Below are 18,881 nucleotides of genomic sequence, written 5' to 3'. Positions count from 1 at the left end.
CAGCCGCTCACCGCCCGAGAGCCCCTGCCGCGCGTATCCCTCCGCCGTGCAGGTGAGTGCCTCGCCGCTCCCAGCTGCGCAGTGGGTGCAGCCAGGACAGCCTCGCGGGGCGCGGCCTTTCTGCGCCGTCACCCGGCGCGGGGGCAGCGATTAGCGACCAGAAGGTGTATGTACCTCTGACTCTCTATCGGCATCTGTATCCATTTCGGTATCTCTGTCCATATCTGTGGAGATGCATAGGTAGGTAGATATATGTGTCCGCGGGCTCCTGTCACAGGAAGCGCGACGTTTCACCTGCGAAGCATTCGTGGCTGAGTTTCTGTTTCTGTTCCCCTCAGACATCTGCACCGTGAATCTCTCTCTCTCTCTCTCCCTCTATCTCCATAGATACCGATAGAGATAGAGATATAAGACCCGTATTTTTACCCCCTAAAATTGCTTTCATGCTGCCAGCTGCTACCGATCTAGAGATATAAGACCCGTATTTTTACCCCCCCAAAAAAATTGCGTTCATGCTGCCAGCTGAGGTGTTAACTGGCGGCATTAGCCGTGGGGTTGGTGTTCAGCTTCAGACACGAACGCCCCTGCCCTCGCTTCCTTCAGTTCCTCTCTGCAGGCGCCGCTGCCCCGCTCGGGATGCAAGTCCTCTCTCCTACTGAATAGCAGGAGCGGGATTCAGAGCTTCGCACCCAAATTTCCCCCACCCCCTGAGCAGACCCTGCTGCTCATTTCAGTGCGGCCATAAGGTCCTGGCCACCCCTGTTTTGCAGAAGGATCCCTGTCCTTGTGCAGTGGGAGAGGGCTGGGAAGTCACTTGCCTGGAAAGGCATCTGACAAGTGAAATGCCCAGGCAGGAGCTGAACTTTCTCCTTTGATGCAATTCTAATTCTGTCTCCCCGAATATTTTTCGAGCTCAGGACAGGCAAGGATTTACTGGGGCTGTGTCTTTTATTGTGTAGTCGGGACAAAATTCAACGAGGCTTCCAGTGCAAGGCGTTCTTCGGCCGGTCTCCGATCACAGGACGCCTGGCACAGTCTCGTGCAACGGCGGAAGGGAAAGGCTGAGAGAAACGCCGGGATGTTGTTGTAGTTGTGACGGTCCAGGAATTACGCGAGGAAAGGTTTTCTTGGGGTGATATCTTTTATCAGAGAGGATGCTGCTGTGGGTTAGTACTGCTAAAAGGGATCGGCGGGACGCAGAGCAGCCCTCAGTCCGTCATGGTACATTCATCCACGTAGCATACTGTTGTATCAGCGTGCGGGAGTAAGGTCCTGATCACCCCTCAGTTTTGCAGTGGGGAGCCCTGTCATTGTACAGCAGGAGAGGCAGAGGTGCAGGGCAAGGAAGTCGTTTGCCTGGAAAGGCATCCAGCAGACCAGAAGCTGATGCACAGACTGAACCCAAGTTTCCCATATCTTAGCGCTCTGCCCACCGGCTGCCCGGTGCCTGGAGCAGGACAATGATTGTTGTTACCTCTGTGATTTGAGTTCTAGACACCGATTACCTTGCCAGACAAGGGAGTCATGCCCTAAAGAAACTTGGCTGCCAATATTTAGCACGATTTCAGTTTGGCTTAAGAGGAACTCCTCCGGTTGAGGAACTGGAAAGCCAGGAGAGAGCGAATAGCCGCCCAAAGTCAAGAAAGCCTTTAGGGTGCAATGTCCTCGCCTTTGGCTCGAGGGTCTGTTTTTCCTTTGCTTCCCCAGAATCTCTGCTTTACTGACCCTATTCAGGGTGGCCTCCATGATGGCATGAAGATTTACATCGCTGGAGTTGTTCATTCTTCAGGAAACAGGTGTGTGTGTTTGTACAGATCGAGGTGTTTGATTTGTGTTTAACATCAGCCGCAGCCAAGGGCACGTTCTGTAAGATCAACTCGATTGCCAAGCGTTATGGGTTTGCGCCTGCTGAAGTTTCCTTCATTTCCAGAGCTGCTGTTCCAGCTTCATCTCAACAACTGTGTGGACAGATAAGCCTTGAATGCAAAGTTTGTGCACATCACTCATCTCAAAAAGGACACTGACCTTTTCATTACTGTGAGCTCGGAGGTCCTAATTTTAAAGTGTCTTGAGTTCTTGTATCAGGACAGGCTAGTCCAGATGCACGTGGCAGAATGGAGCTCCCAACCCTGGACCTAGATGGTTGGTCCCGTTGTGTTACATGCTCCTTCTCCGTATTGCCAGTTGAAAGGCCCAAGATCTCTAATTAACCATGTAACTTAGGTACATAAGAGCCCAGTGGACAAATTCCCACCAAAGAACCTTTGGAGGTAGGAGCGGGGGAAGAAAAACAACCTGCTGATCAGCAGTTCCTGCAGTTGGCCTCACTTGTTGGCAGTTTTCTTTAGGCACCATGATAGCGGGGCCTTGAAAGAACAGGGTACTAGCTTCACGGACTAGTTTGAAAGGAGTTGCATGCTCCGCGATATCCGTAGCTTTCTACCAGTTTTAACATCAGTTGAGGTTCCGGCACGTAAAAGCAAGCCGGAAGTCATGATAGCTTTGCATTAGGCAAGTTGAATGTAATGCAGAGTAAGGAGAAAATAAAAGCAAACCCCACAACACACTAATAACTATTAGGATTGACATTTATTGCGTCATTGGTTGACTGTTTGGCCACCGAAGTTTAAAAGACCAAACTCTGCTCCGTATCTTCTCATAACTGTGTATTACCCACAAGACCCAAATTGGCAGTCTCCTTTAATAGACCCAGAAAATGTTAGAAGAGTTTGTTTGTTGGCCAAGCTGTTGGGGTTAGGCTCTTGTGCTCTGCCCAACCATTATCCAGAAGACGGAGGCAAATTTGAACATCACAGTTCACTGAAGGAGATTGATGGATTTTAGATTTACAAACAACAAAGGCATGGTGCCCTTTCTGCGGATCATCTTCCATACAAAGCAGGAATACACACACTAGTTTGGCAATAGACTGCTCTAACTTTTATTGGAGCCTAATTTGCACAAAATGAACTTTTCCAACCCAGAGATCTTATAATTCCTTCAGCTCTTCTGTGAAATATGAATTTTCATTTCCACCTAGGAGAAATATTACAATCTTTGCATTCTCCACTTATTAGAAACTGATTTTTCAAGCTGCTTCTTATTAAGAGTAGTTCACTGTAAATCCACAGAGCTACCTGTGCAGGGAGAATATCTGCAGGATCATGCCTGAAGTTTGGGGTGGGGGTGGGAGGGTCTGTATGTGTAGTTGCAGTTTTTATGTGGTATTAATCTTACAGCTCAAGAGTCTCTGTTGTTAAAACTAGAAATCTTAATGGGCCCAGCAGGGTTGTAACATACTGGGTACTGGTGACTTCAGATACTATTGGAAATTGTCCTAAATATAAAGGGCTGAATGTTGAAGAGGCCCAGAAGTAACTATTGGCAGGACTGCACCATTTGAAACACAGTGGACTTTTCAGATGGACAGAAATTCATTTGAACAGCCTTAATCATTTGTTCATTTTCAAGACTAGATTGGCATCATGAAATGACTTAATAGCTGGCTGCTTTAGCTTTTCTAGCAGGATTTGTGTTCAGTCGGGAGAAGTACATGAGTTAAGGCAGGAGTTGGTCCTTAACAGCAGCTGTTCTGCTTCCAGCTTAAAAACAAACCACAACACCTCATCTTAACCATGGTTTCATTTGCATCTTTTTCCCTTCACAAGTTGTATATAAACTTCCAGTGTGGAACTTCCCAGTCTCCTCAAGCAGATATTGCTTTGCATTTCAACCCATGCTTTGAAGAGACTGAGTATGTAGTTTGCAATTCTCTGGAAGGAGAGAACTGGGGAACAGAGGAGAGAAAGCATGAAATGCCTTTTGTGAAAGGTCAGCTCTTTAAGATTGAGATATGGGTCAAGAACAACTCATACATGGTAATTTTTGTTTTTACTGTTACGTTTTACAGGCAACTGTAGTTTAATGTTTGTACCCTTACTGAATAGAAAATGGGAGCAGAGGCCTTTTATTTTGTCATGTTAGGTTCTGACCCCAAAACACTTGGTGCCCATGTATGTTTTCATACATAAAGGTGCCTTCATGTCCAGTGACTTCCCTGAATCCATGCATATGTCACGTTAAGCACAGTTTAGTATTTATGAGATTGGGAATTTAAGGTATTTATACACATGCTCTGGGAGGTGGCTTTAATTAGAGCGGCTCCGCAAGCCACTCTAATTAAAGCACCCGGAGCGTCATGTGTTATCAACATCCTTGCACTGAAAAATGGTGGCGGGGCACTTTAAAGCTCATTCAAGCTTTAGCTAAAGTGCCCTCACCACCATTTTTCAGTGTAGGGATGCTAATACCCATGACGCTGGAGTAACTGTAGTTACTGCGCTCCAGCAGACTCAGTTAATGCGAGTCTGCTCTGACCCATTGTAATTGCAGCATGTCAGAGCAGCCTCGATGCACGCGTATTTAATTCCTTTGCATAAGCCAAGTTTATTCCAATTTCTTTTCTGTTTGTTAGTCAGGGCCTGAGCTACAGGAGATGGTGGTAGGTTTCTCCTTGCACCTTCCTCTATATTAGAAGCTTAAGGAATCATTTATCTTGTTCTCTGGCTTTCTAACTTTGCATGCATGAAAAGGTCTGAAGGAAAGTTTTTAACTTGCGGCAGGTCACTGTAGAAGGAAAGCATTTTGTGGAGTACAAGCACAGGATTCCACTTTCCAGAGTGGACACCATTGCTGTGTGCGGATGTGTGGATGTGAAAGAAATCAGCATAAGTGCAAATTTTATGCTTTTCTAAGTGCCCACCATTGGTGAGACCGGTGGCATGAGTATCTGACAATTATGGAGCGTTCTTAGTTTCTCTGGCCTCATCCATGCTTTAAGGCTTTAAGTGGCAGAGCAGGTGCTCTGCACCTGCTGCACAGGGACCTAGTAGTGTTAACGTTAGGCTGGAAACTGAAGAAGCACCAGCACAGAATGGATGTATTCCCCCCGTCACTACCATGTTATACTGCAAGGCGAGGGTATAGGATATCGTGCTTGCTGGCACCTCCGGTTCTGGAACAAAGGAGCTGGCTCTAGACTGAGTGCCAGTGCACTCAAACTCGGGGCCTGTGAAGCAGGACTGCACCCTTCATTCTCAAGTCTATTGCTGTCAGTGTTGTTATAAGATAGATTTCATAGACATTAGGGCTGGAAGGGACCTCATCGAGTCCAGCACCCTGCCCAAAGGGCAGGCAGTCAGCTGGGGTCATAGGATCCCAGCAAGATAAGCATCCGATTTACTCTTGAAGGTGTTCAATGTAAGTGCTTGAACCACCTCCGATGGCAGGCTGTTCCAGACCTTGGGGGCTCGGACAGTAAAGAAATTCTTCCTTATGTCCAGTCTGAAACGGTCTTGTGGTAGTTTATGACCGTTTGATCTCGTCATCCCTTGGGGCGCTCTGGTGAACAAACGTTCCCCCAGATCCAGGTGGTCGCCCCTGATAAACTTATAGGTGGCCATCGGATTGCCCCTGAGCCTGCGCTTTTCCAGGCTGAAGAGTCCCATGGCTCTCAGCCTGTCGTTGTATGGTCTGCTTTCCTGACCTCTGATCCTGCGCGTGGCTCTCCTCTGGACTCTCTCAAGCTTCTCCACATCCTTTTTGAATTGTGGAGCCCAAAACTGGACGCAGTACTCCAGCTGCGGCCTCACCAAGGGGAGAATGACGTCCCGGGATTTGCTCGAGAAGCATCTATGGATGCAAGCCAGCATTCTGATTGCTTTACTAGCCGTGGCGTCGCATTGTAGGCTCGTGTTCATCTTGTGGTCAATGATGACCCCCAAGTCTCTTTCTTGCATAGTGCTAGCCAGCGTACCACTGCTGAGCCTGTAAGGATGCTGCAGGTTTTTCTTCCCAAGGTGGAGACATTGCATTTTTCAGTGTTAAACACCAACAGATTCTCATCTGCCCATTTGCTGAGCCTGTCCAGGTCAGCCTGGATTGCCTGCCTGTCTTCTGGGGTGGATGCTTTGCCCCAAAGTCTGGTGTCATTGGTGAACTTGGTCAGTCCACTTCTGACTCCAATATCCACATCATTAATGAAGATACTGAACAATATGGGTCCAAGGACAGAGCCTTGAGGGACCCCACTAGTCACAGGACACCATGATGAGTGGCTACCATCAATTACTACCCTCTGGGTCTGACCACGGAGTCAGTTTCCCAGCCAGTGGATCATGGTGGACCCAAGGCCACAATTGTCCAGTTTCGCCAAGAGGTGATCATGGGATACCAGATCGAAGGCTTTTTTTAAGTCAAGATGTATGACATCAATCTCTTCTCCCTTGTCCAGGTGATAGGTCACCTGGTTGTAAAAGGAATTGAGATTGGTCGAGCAAGACCTACCCGCAACAAACCCGTGCTGGCTATCCCTCAGGATGTTGATGTCGGCCAGTCCATGACGTCAGCATCTGTAATAGATAGAAAGAGAGAGGAGGAGAAAGGAGCCAGTACCTAGACTAGCTTGGGTTTTGATTTCATTGAAGTCAGTGGCCCACTGCTCAGTATAAACAGAAGTTAGTGTCGATCCCAATTCCTTGCACATCCGTCCTGGGCCAGGTTCCTGTGCAGCAAGTTAAGAGTGCCCGTGTTGCGGGACATGCTGTCTTTCAGACCAGACTTAAACCAGACTTTGGACCATTTCTGAGTGTTACAGATTCAATGGCTCTTTCTGCAAGAGGGAGTGGCATGAAGATGGAGACACTGAAGAACAAGAGGCATCAACATAAGAAAGCCCATAAACCACATGTTAAGGGCACTTCTTGAACTGGGGGCTTTCCTAGCCTGGAGCTGTAATAAAGACCATACCCTAAATCATAGCGGGTGGTACTGTCACAGTCCTTGAGTATGCCTATTGCAGCAAGGCAGCTCATGGAACAAGGCACTTAGTTTGAGTAAAGGTCAGAGATGATCTGCTCTCAGATGATTTGCTTAGGGTCACACAACATATTCATGGAAGAGCCAGGACTAGGACCCAGACCACTTCTCTGGTATTAGACCTTGCTACTTCCACAGGGTTATTTGTTAGCCCAGGGGTTTTCAACCTTTTTGGATCAGTGTACCCCCAGTGGCTGGACGCAGAGTGGGCTGGGGGGTGGCACGCAGCTGAACTGAGAGCAGCGGCAGGTACCGCATGCAAGCTTCCCCTGCGTCGGGCTGGGTGGGTGGCAGCTGCGCGGCAGCGTGGGATGTAGCCTGGTGGCACTCCATCCCTGTCCGCTGCACGTGCCCTCTTGGGCTTTTTCAAGTACCCCAGTTGACACCCCGTGTTAGCTAATAAGCTTGTTAATTCAGCTTCTTGGACTAATTTTCTTCCTCCCATCCTCATTTCATGTAAAATTATTGGATTCCTCTACCAGCTGACCTAATGTTTAATTTCGTTTCTTTTTTCTACTTTACCATTCTAAGAAAATGAAAAAATGGAATATAGCGAAGTAGGGCTGGAAGGGACCTCCGGCAGTCGCATCTAGTCGAACCCTCTGCTCAAAGCAGGTCATCCCTGTCTGAACCACCCTAGGCAAGGGTTTATCTAATCCAGCCTTAAACACTTCGTGAACAACCCTCACACCCAACTACCAGTACCCTAACTTGCCACAGGTGAAGCATGGGGACGAGGATACTGTTGATGTCTTGTGTCAGCAGGTGCAATGTGTCCTGCAGCTCTCCCTGAGAGCTGTTACCCGCTTCCTTTGTGCTCTCCTGCCACATCTCGATGCAAAACAAATAGAGGGGAAGCCAAGAGTTGCCAAAAAAAAAGGGAAACAGAGCTTTGTCAACAGGGAGTGTGCCCGTTTCACAGGGCTCCACTTGCCCTACACCCTGTCCTCACCACACCAGCTGGCTAGACCTATGATTTTTCAAGTATGCCTGAGTCCCTTGACAGATGGCTTTACTCGATTGCTCAACACTTATTTAGACCTTTCCAGTTCACGAGTTCCTCAGGCCTCAATTAACCTTATTTACACCCCATTAATTTATATGCATGCCTTTGATCAAAGGGGACCTTATTTATGGCTACTCGCTCCAAGACTCCAGCATCAATCGCTTAGTCCTTGTACTTCCTTGATTGATGGATTTTTCCATCAATCAATCCTTATTTATACATCATCAGTTACATATTCACTGTCCTCAGACTTAACAAATCAGTGAGCCTCCCCTCTTGGTACCCTCCAGCTGGCCCTGCCATCGGCAGCCTGTTGGCTCCCCAGAGTCTCCGCCGCCGCGGTCTCCGCAGCCACTCCCTGCAAAAAAAGGCTTATCCCACGTCCCAATCCCAGCACAAGTGGGTAGAGCAGTCAACTCTTTTCCACCCATTACTCTTGCCAGCTTCCACTCCGACTGCCTGAGGCTCATCCCTGGGCCAGGACCCAGGTTCATCATGCTCCTGGACTTTCTCTGTGCCTCCGCACAGAAATATACTGCTCTCCTCCAGGAGACCATGCACCTCACTCTCCAGGGGTGTTGTGACTCAGCCCTCTTTCTTTTGGGCTTGCTGGGACTCCCAGGGGCCAATCAACCACGATTCCCCAGCCACTTGTGTGAGAGGAATGAAGGCAAGAAGGGGTTAAAGAAAGGTTTACTTTACTAAAGTAGGGGCTAGAGCAGCCTGCATTGCCACTGGAGCAACCTCAGAAAGGAAGTGAGGGATGCCCTGCCCCTTTTTCAAGACGCAGTTCACATGCATATAAGAAACGGGGTCCGCAGCTAAAAGGGGTCAAGAGTAGCAGTTCAAAAGGGAAAGAAAAAGAGAGAGACGGAGGAAGCCAGAAGCTCAGTGGATCCAGGTGCAGTGGAGGAGCTAGACTCGGAGCCCCGAGGGAGGCAGAGCAGAAACCTCCTGAGGTCCCACAGATCTGGTGAGAGCTCTGGAGTAGGATCAGGAGGGGGGGTGCAGAGTTAATACAAGAGCACTAAAGCCTGTTATGAGATCCAGAAGCTAGAACAAAGCTGACAAGTCATGTCTATTTCTACCCCTTGCAGAAGAACGTAGAGCAGGACTTGTTCCATTGTCCTAGGATTCCCGGCGACTTGTAGCAGAAAGGCTGTCCGGGCACACCATTCATAATAACAGTAGGCTGCCAAAAGGGAACCTAGAAAATAGAGGTGCCCTGATGCATCGTATTGGCACAGATAAAAAGAAAACTGACATTATTGGCAATCGGCTTTTTGAGGCTGATGTGGCTGATAATTTCGCTAATAAATGCTGCATGCATGCGCACAGCACACAGGCGGCCAGGAGTGCAGCCCGACAGCGTGGAGAGCAGCATCTGGCTGGTAAGTCTGTTGTGGTGAAAGGGGCATGGGGGGCACTGCCCCACGCCCCCTGGACCAGCTGCTCAAAGCTCAGTCCCACGTCCTGCCCCAGCCCCAAACCCCACTCCCCACCTCACCACAGAAACCTCGATCTGCACCCCCCATGCCCCTTCCCTCCCCCCTCAGCAGACTTACCAGCCAGACGCTGTTCTCCAGGCTGCTGGGCGACATATCTTCCATCAGATTGGTATCAGTCGATATGGCTGGTTAAAAGTTAACCATCAGTATTGGCACACCCTTAACTAGAAAAGAGTCAGTGTCTGAGCACCCTGCATGATTTTCCATGGCAGAAGTGCAGAGATTCACTTTTCCTGTGTTGCTGCTGCCTCCTAGTGAGTACTTTTTTAATCACCAAGATTATCTTTTGCTTTTCAGTACAGTGCTCCTCTACTTTTGCAGCAAGCCCCTGGACTGGGAGTGAGTAAAAGTGATGCCAAATTCATTTGATTTTATTGGGGGAAGTTTTCCTCCTCCCACACCCTTTTGATACCGTGGGCCAAGTTGTGTTCTTTGTTTTTCAGCTCAGTGGAGCTCTTTCCACTCCGGCGTCCTACATGAGTGTAAGTTGTGAATCCATTTGCACTTGGTGAAGGAATTCCCCCACTGTGTAGTTGTCTGTATACAACTGAGCCAGGTTGCAGTTTTAGTGGAAACTCTGTTAGTTCTAGCTGCTTGAAGCATTGATCCAGATTTTACCCCTCTCAGAATAACTTCTGGATACACCCCCAGAAGTTTGCCAGCACCTTGTGCTTCAACAGTAGTTGAATTAGCCTTGAAAAATGCAGACTTCTATGAATGGTCAACATCTGGCAAGGCTGCGTTATCCAACCGTGCAGTTTCTGCAGCCTGAGAGTAAAGTTTCCAAAGAGATAGCTCAGAACAGGACTTGTCCTGTGATTATTTTGGACAGATACAGAGCTTTTCAGCTGTTTTTTCAAAGGGAATCTAGAGCAGCGCTGTATTACTGGAACTTCCTCCCTTCCCAGTCTAAATCAATATATGCATAGCAGAGTTTTTGACAAATACATATGGCTAAAAACTTCATAATGATATTTGTGAGCCCACTTTTGTTGTCGTTTGGCAGCTGAGATGCACTTTGATATTTACATAACCCATCTTTTTCCTTTCCCTTTATCTGTAGTCTAGCGCTGCCTTTGGTTGGCACCCACGGGATGACGTAAGTCTTTGCATCTTAGTTTTGCTGTGAATGTTCTTGCGGTGAGAATATTTTAAGCTCTGAAAGGCCAGAACAAGAATTCCAGATCAAGACATGAGCTCTAGAGAGCCCGTAGATAGGGAATCATGAGGAGTGGCTTCTCTTCATCAAGACATTGGCGAAAAATACTGCCCACCATGCTGTCTGGCTGTTGAGCGGTTATCTTAGAAGCCGGTGGTTTTCCTATGGGACTTGTTCTGTAGTTCACTGGCAAGCCTGCCTGCAAGTGTCGAGGCTCCTTTTAGAAAGAAAGAGTTTAGGGGGCTGCGTTTCTGCACAGGAGTATCAGCAGTGTGCGCAGTACCACTCAGTGGCGTGGAGCAAGGCTCATTCCCATCAGGATATGAGCATTAACATCACTGACACTGCAATATTGATATATTCAGTAGTGCTTACTCTAGAGTGCAGGGCAGCGATCGCTGCCATTGCAAGGCTCTGTGTGCTCTCTACAGGTGAGAGGCTCAAGAGCATTAAGTAACAGATCTAAAACATCAGGGTGCTTTCCAGGGTCTGCTGGAGTTCATCTGCAATCTTTTAGCTAAGCGGGGTCCCCACTGGGAAAAGCAAGAGGCGAATGTGCCCTCAGTGCCGTCTAAAACCAGCTTTCTTCTTTCCTCTCCCTACCAGCAGACTGTGTGTGAGCCCATTACTGGAGGACTCTGTCCCCGCAAGTCCATCACGATCAGTGGGAAAGTTCTTTCCAACAGCGACAGGTAAAGCAGCGGGGACAGGAAGGGGCCTGAAGGCTGCGCTGCAGCTAGATTTCGATTTTGTGAGGCTCTGCAGAAGTGACAGATTGTCAGCCAAAGGTTTTCTCTCCACCAGCATTAAGTCATAGGTCTGTTTTCAAAGCTCTCTGCCCTGATGCTCCAGCCTGCAGGTCCTCTGACAAGCGCATAGCTCCAGTTGACTCGACTGCACAGATTCCATTTGAATCTGTTTCTTCCGGTGTTCCTCAGAGGCTGGTGCAACATTTCTTCCTGTCCGCAGCACCCAAAAACACAGCCTAATTGGCTGATATGCAGTAATCTGGGGACCTGAACCAGCATTGGTGGGCTGCACTGGAAATCTTCCTGTTAAACTCACTGAGAATCAATGTAGGTGCCTCAGCATTCACTGCAAGCCATATTGTATCTTTAGGAGCAGGTTTGTGCCTTTTGCTTGCAGTCTGCAGTGTTTTGACCCTGACTCCACAAGTATTACCCAGGGTATTCCACTCATTTCAGCGCGACTCAGAGTGATGGTTGGGGTCTGTCAGCCTGGAACCAGGGCATTTGCCCAAGCATTTTGCTGAGCGCTGCTGTAATCATCTAGGCATTCAATGTGTACAACTGCAGACAGTTACATGCTGCAGACAGGAAGAAAATAAGGCAAAGCTGCCTTGGGGAACTCAGTGAAGGAAGTGACATTGCAGCAGGTGATTTCATTCTTGGAATGCTACACTGGAACCAGAGAGCTGTGGGTTGCAAAGGGCACCACACCACTGTTGTGTCATATAGAGAAGCGCTGTGCACATATAGGCAAAATTGTACCCACTTTATGGAACGAAAGCTAAGCTCCATTATGTATAAACACAGAACGAGAGGTGATCGCTTTTAAGCTCAGGCAGTTTTGAAGGACCGAGTCTTTGGACAGGTTTCAGACAAGTGCTTATTGTATTTTGCACCAGAAATGAATTGCAGGCAAAAAAGGGCAGCTAGCAGATATCTGACTGATTTGTAGTCGCACACAGGTAATCACAACCTCGGTGGAAGCCTGTGGCTCCCACCTATAAAACAAAAGGGAGCTTCAGCAGCTCAGCGCAACACAGTAGTTGAGGTGGCTAACCAGGCCAGCAGCAAGTGGTAGCTACAAGATTAGGGCCTGCCTAATTCTATACTTTTCTAAAACATTACAATGCCTCAGTCTGAACGGTGGACATTTTGGTGTAGTTGGGGTCTGATGCATGCAGTTCATCTCACTGGGATTTGTGTGCTTAGGTTCAACATTAACCTGAAGTCCGGCAATGACATTGCATTCCATCTGAATCCAAGGTTTGATGAGAACGTCATTGTTCGAAACTCATTTCTGAATCAGACCTGGGGGACGGAGGAGCGTGATATGCCAGGCAAAATGCCACTCGCACGGGGACAGGACTTCACTGTAAGCAGATCCCTTTTAAAGCATGCCACCCGTTACACCCTCGGAGAGCAACGATGACCTGTTGGCCTGTCAGTCCTTTGTTAGCACTTTTTCATGTCCTTGCGCAAAGGTATTTAGCCAAATTCACAGATTCATTAGCATCTGACAGGACCCATGAGTGCTTCTGTTATGGCCTCGAACTTGCAACCTTTGGGCTATTAAAGAGGCACTGTAACTTAAGCCCACTCCATCCCAGACCCGACTCAGTGAGCAACAGCTCCAGAGCCATCTGTCACATACTGGTGCTCACCTCAACCCCATGAGAAGCTAGTCAGCGTTGCTCCCCCAGCTTACAGAGGGGGAGAAAACCAAGATAGCAATGGGGTTTCCCTGGGCCTGTCTACATGCATGCTCAAGTACACAGTAGCCTATTTAACTATGCATTAAAACAGCACATAAAAATCCATGCAGTGATGCTAATGCACATTAAAATAGGCTACCGTGCATTAATCATCACTTTAAAAATGTGTGCTTTCAGTACTGCACATTAGGGCAGCCTAATATGCATTCATTTAGTACCTCACACTGGAGGTACCAAGCGTAATGCACATTAGGAAAAGTGCATTAATGCGTGTGTAGACACACACCCTTATACCTACACAACCCAAAAGGGAGCAAGAACTAAGACGCTTGAGCCTGTGACCCTAGACCAGTGCACAATTTCCCCGGTCACATTGCCTCTTACCTCTGAAAGGGTAACAGGTGAATCCAAGGCCCTGGACCCAACCCCTTTTTAGCCAGCCCTGGCCCCTGTTCCTAGTGGGACAGAAACCAACTCAGTGCTGTTGATCCAATTAATATTAAATGCTGAGAGCCAGAGTGCAGGATCTTCTCCATCCGGGGATGCAGCCATCTCATTGAGCCACCGGGCTTCTACCTCTCTCCTGAGTGCCCAGCAGGCTAGCTGCAGTGCCGAACTAGTGACCTGGTGGTTGAAGCGCTCTGCTGGGAAGTGGGGAAACAAGGATTTAAATCCTCCCTGGGTGAGAAGGGGATAGAAATAGAAGCTCCTTACAAATGCCAAGAATTGCAGCCATGGAGTTGCCCCTCAGACCTATGAAGATGAAACAGGATTTAGCTTTAGTTCCTCCTCGTTTGCATCTTTTAGAGCTTACTACAAATGCTTGTAGAATCTACTACAAATGTTGCTTTGTAACATTTCTTCACCGCACCCTCCCTTCTTTACAGATTCGGATTTTATGTCAAGATCATTGCTTCAAGGTGGCTGTGAATGAGCAAGACCAGTTTGAGTATCAGCATCGTGTTCAAAACTTGCAGCAGATTGACAAACTGGAAATTACAGGCTTGGGCCCAAGCGTGAAGTGTACAGTGGAGTAAACTGTGAGCTTCTCCTTGCCTCCTACAATGAGCAAAGTCAGCTGTTTGCCTTCTACAGTGTCATAGGCTACAGAATTTACCAGGTCATATGTTACAAAAATGTAATCAAGTAGATCTCTCTAGTACAAAAGGCTTTGGCAAATGTTACCAACCAACTGATTTTCTTCGCATTTTTTAATATCAACTTGTATTTTGCCCTATTTGGTTATGGGAACTTTCCTTCTGTTCAGAAAGGATTGGTAATTTTAAGCTTTTTACTATACTCTATTTTCCTTAACTTTGTTTGCAAATTATAACTTTTTCATTAAACTTGTTAATATAAAAAAAATCAGGGAGCATGGTGGTTTCCTTTGAAGCAGTTAATAAAAAGCTTCCTTTCCCTCTTACCGATGAGCATTCTTTTCCTGCTGGATGCATACTTAGAAACACTCCAGGCACATCTACATGAGACGCCTTAATATACGGTGGACTGTTCTGTGTCTTAGCATGTCATGGCAAATACCATGCTAATGCACAGTAGAATTAGTCTACTGTGTATTAAGCATCACAAAAAAAAAAATGTTCACCTCTGCTATTATGCATTAGTGCAGGTACTGTGCCTTCATCTAGTACTTCATATTAGAGGGTGTTTACGCACGTGCTGGGGTGGGGGGATGCGCTCTTTAATTACAGCGGCTTCAAGAGCCACTCTAATTAAAACACCCAGAGCATCTTGTGTATCAGCATCCTGGCATTTTGTAATAGCAGTGGCAATGCTTTAGTTAAAGCTCATTTGACAAGCGTTAGATAAAGTGCCCATACTGCCATTATGATGTGCAGGGATGCTGATACACAGATGCAGGAGGCTGCTGGAGCATGGCAATTGAATAGCTAAGTCTGCTGTGATGTGCTGGGACTACAGCATGTCGGAATAGCCTCTCTGCTCATGTATAGGTACCTGTAGGTACTAAAATAAATACAGTAGCAAAGGTGCATTTAATGAATGTGTAAACATGCCTTCTGTAACTCCCCACAGAAATGCAAAGGCACTATTAGCAGATCAGCACTGAGCTTTGTTATTCTCTTACCTTCACATTTGAGAAGCCAGAAAGAACTGTGAACTACACACCAATTCCCTGAATAACAGGGTCATTCTAGTTGTACCTCTTGTTTCCTACCTGCAACTCCACCACTTTTTCAATGACACAGAGTATAACTACTGAAATCAAGCTACTCTTGATGCGAAGTGGTAGTCGAGAGGAGCTGATGGTCCCTTCTGGCCTTATGCTTTATTATTAGTTGTGCTTACCAGCTGCCTAGCATAGCCGCGATCAGCATCAGCCTTCCCACACCTTTCCAGCTACAGATAAAATCCAGGTTCGTTCAGACATTGCATTCTCCACAGTTACCAGGTACAAAGCAATCTCTGCACCATTTGAACACCATAGCACTGTGCCATGTGGTCAGACACAAAAACAATTCCTCTCAAGCCACACAGCTTTCTGCCTCTGATCTTAACAAACAAGGAAACTATTTCACCCAGCTCAGCTTGCCATGATCTCCTGCTTGAGAAAAGGCTCAGTGTGTGCCCCTTTTCCCTAGTATCTAGATCAAACTGCACAAAGCTCCTTCCCTTCCACTGTCCTGCATTAGAGCAGCAGTTTAGCCATTGAGTTTTGCAGAGGCCAGTTATCCCTCATTAGGCCTGATTAGCACTGGCCTAAGGAGTAACAACTGGGCCTGTCCATGCTCTTCTGAAAGGGCACTAGCCTGCTTACAACACCCAAAGGGTCACAGGTCTGTCTAGCTTCAAGTTTCTATGGTTAAGGCACCCGAATTCCTACAGCCAGGGGCATGCAAGGCAGCGATGTACTTGGCATCTCAGCCATGTGCCACTGCTTTCACCTAAAGGGCCAGGTGTCCATTTCCAGCTGTCAGCAGAGGGCAGCACTTCAGCACGGTTCCCGCACCCCAGCCTTCACAGCAGAATAATAAAATGATCTCCTCCCCACACAAGCATCTGCGGCACTTTCGGGGTATTGGGGTACAAGCATACATCAAACTGTTTGTAAACAGCTAGCAGCCTGGCCCCTGCAAAGCTTCTGATGAAAAAACTAAGAAATATTAATGAGGTTTTACTACCATTTTCTGACAAATCCTATTCATAAGTCCAGTTCTTACAGTGTTGAGGGCCGAGTAGACTTAATGTTACAGCTTTCCCACCCCATCCCCCTTCTTATCTGTCCCAGTTCCTACTGATACTTATTCAGATTATCCTAGCACCAAGAAGCCCCATCATACCAGGGACAAAGAGAGGAAAAAGCGGGCCCTACTGTAAAGAGCTGACAGTCTGAGGCTCAGATAGGAGCTGACAGGTAGACGGAGATGGAGAGCACAAGGAAATAATGACTATGACCACGTTGTGGACACAGCAAAGTACTGTAGACATGCCCCAGGTATCTTGAAGCAAGCTGGTATGAGTCCAGGGGGGAAATCTAGCTGTCAGCATGGCTCTTTGTGCTAGTTTCTCCTGCTTCTCCATGTGTTTTGCAGCTGCAAGGGGTTGTGCTGCTGCAGTTAGACTGTGACTGGTTCACAGGTTACCTAATTTAAAGTTGTGAATCCCCCTGCTGTGACATAAGGGAAACTCATCCCCATTTCAGAAGTGAGGAAATGAGGCACAGGTGAAATTAAGTGACTTGCCAAGGCCACACAGGAAGCCTGTATTGGAGTTGGTCCTTAGGGAAGGGTGCAGCGCTGTAACTAGTTGTTCCTTCCTGTACAGTTCCAAGTAGAGGAAGAAGAATATTCCAAGAAGAATAACTGCAAGAGGGTTGATACAAAGGGCAACACACGTGGAAGTGTGAGAGGGCAAATACTGGGCAAGATTTTCGAAAGTGAGTAGTGGTTTGTACGTGTCTCAGTTCTCAGGGCCTAATGTCTAGGGTATTATTCTAAATACTGGGCTCCATCAAGGGAACTCAGTCTGGGCACCCCAAACCATGCACCATTTTCTGGAAACTGGCCTCAAATTTTAATAAAGGCCTGGATCAATAAGGTACTTAAAACATCTTTGTTAACATGTAGCTAGTGAACACAGCTCTTGATCTTAATAGGAACATGCGCATAATTAAACTTATGCATGAGCTAAGTACTTTCCTCAGTTGGGGCCATAATAAGCACGCTAGTAAGTGCAAAGTACAATGATACAGTTAGCTGTTAGATCATGTTTCATGCTTCAGAAGAAATGCACCCACCTGGCCGCTGCCTTAATGTTGGCTTTTATCTTGGACTATAATAAGTACCTAGCGACCTTCACATCCACATTATCTTTTGCATTTACAACTGTATAAGAAGCAATTAAACCCTCTTCCAGTTTATGGGAAGTTTCTGGCATGGTAGCACTAAGATGAAAAAGTTACACAATAAAAAATTGCCCAAACTACTCCGAATGTAGCCCTGAAAACTTATGCAATTTCTTTACTGGAACAGAAACATTTGCAGCTCTTAATCTGACCTGTCAGTGGCACAGGAGGGAGCAGTTGTTCCCCGTTTTCCTAAGGGGAGGCCTTCCGTGATCTCTCATGCCTTCAGGATGTAGAGTGTTATTCCAGTGCCACATCCTGCATCCAGGCTGGAGGAAACTCCCAAAGAACTACATCACAGAACTGGCCTAGGGATTATACCATCGTAAGTGAGGAGTATTGCTCTCTACTTTAGAATCACTGAAGTCTATATGTTATAGAAAGCAAATCAAGGATTATGAAATATGTTATTGTGAAAGGGGATTAACGCTGACCTAGAGAAAACCTTACAGCAAGAGGATGCTGAGAGAATTCCTGTCCGCCTCCTCAAGTACACAGAGGCAGGGGGGCTGGGTTGTGGCTACTCTCCATAATATTTCCCTCCGGAGGACAAAGGGTCCTGGAGCTCAGTGGTATAGGACTGAATGCTTTTTTCCCCCCTCGCCCCCACCTGACTTGGGTGAAGTCCAGGGGTCACCAAAAGTAGAATTTGGCTTCCTAGGGAGCGTGCAGTTGATTGAAGGCGAGTTTGGCAAGGAAATAATGGTCTCACCCTACTTTCCCCCTGCCAAAATTGTGCCTGATAAGAGTCAATAAAATACACATATAGTGGGGAGAGGTCTTTAAAAAGACTGGGTGGACAATGTGTTTCCCACCTGGTGAAGCATTCTGAAATGATACTCAGGGGCAACCAGATGTTAGGTAACCAAATGGACCCAGTACTTGCCTGGCACGCTCTGTTCTGTGCGGTCATGCTTCAAGCTGTTTCAGCTGCCCTGTGCTTTCTGCCCTTCTAGTTCAATCTATCCTGCTGTGCTGTGTATGCAAAACACAGGAGTGCTGACTCTCTGGCATCCTGGGTATTTTCCATAAAGCTCCAGCTCCTGGAGACAAGCAGTACTAACATGAGACTTTCAGTTTTCACAGTGTAGATTTATAGCCCTACTGCTTGGGGGACAGCTTGCAAAGATCACCTGCATACAACCCTCAGGACTTTAAGACCAGGTGGTAAATAAAAATTAACCAACATTTACTCTCTCTAAAGAACAGCTTATAATTGTTAGGCCAATTTCATGATCTGGAGGCCTGACTCATGATTTTTTAATGTTTGGGGCTGGCAATATGGCAAATGCTGTAACAGTGGGAGGAGGGGAACATATTGCACTTGGGCTGGTAGGTGTGACGACTGCTAGCAGGGGAAGGGTTCATATGGCCTGTTTCAAGGGGTCCCTGCTGAAGCCCAGTTGGCCCACACACACACATGCCCTTGCAGGCCCATGCCAACAGCACATAAGACATTTGCATCCAGTCAACCCAAACAGGCTTTTTCT

At 47.2% G+C, this 18,881-nt stretch overlaps 1 protein-coding gene across 1 annotated transcript in view; it reads left to right on the top strand.

The window, feature by feature from the left end:
- The window catches only part of LGALS9 (galectin 9), a 20,162-nt gene extending 5,729 nt beyond the window's left edge, over window positions 1–14,433 (top strand). The window contains exons 2-9 of the mRNA XM_019545306.1: window positions 4–52; window positions 1,708–1,796; window positions 9,688–9,715; window positions 9,759–9,872; window positions 10,454–10,489; window positions 11,156–11,241; window positions 12,508–12,670; window positions 13,898–14,433. Of these exons, the coding sequence (XP_019400851.1) occupies window positions 4–52; window positions 1,708–1,796; window positions 9,688–9,715; window positions 9,759–9,872; window positions 10,454–10,489; window positions 11,156–11,241; window positions 12,508–12,670; window positions 13,898–14,047 (715 nt within the window). The 3' untranslated portion in view covers window positions 14,048–14,433. The remainder of the gene's footprint in view (window positions 1–3; window positions 53–1,707; window positions 1,797–9,687; window positions 9,716–9,758; window positions 9,873–10,453; window positions 10,490–11,155; window positions 11,242–12,507; window positions 12,671–13,897) is intronic.
- Window positions 14,434–18,881: the final 4,448 nt, after the last annotated feature.

The sequence above is a fragment of the Crocodylus porosus genome, unplaced genomic scaffold (genome assembly GCF_001723895.1).
Source record: "Crocodylus porosus isolate Cpor-Errol unplaced genomic scaffold, CroPor_comp1, whole genome shotgun sequence".
Lineage (NCBI taxonomy): Eukaryota > Metazoa > Chordata > Crocodylia > Crocodylidae > Crocodylus > Crocodylus porosus.
Note: the sequence above shows the minus strand (reverse complement) of the source record. Positions and strands in the feature narration are given on the sequence as shown.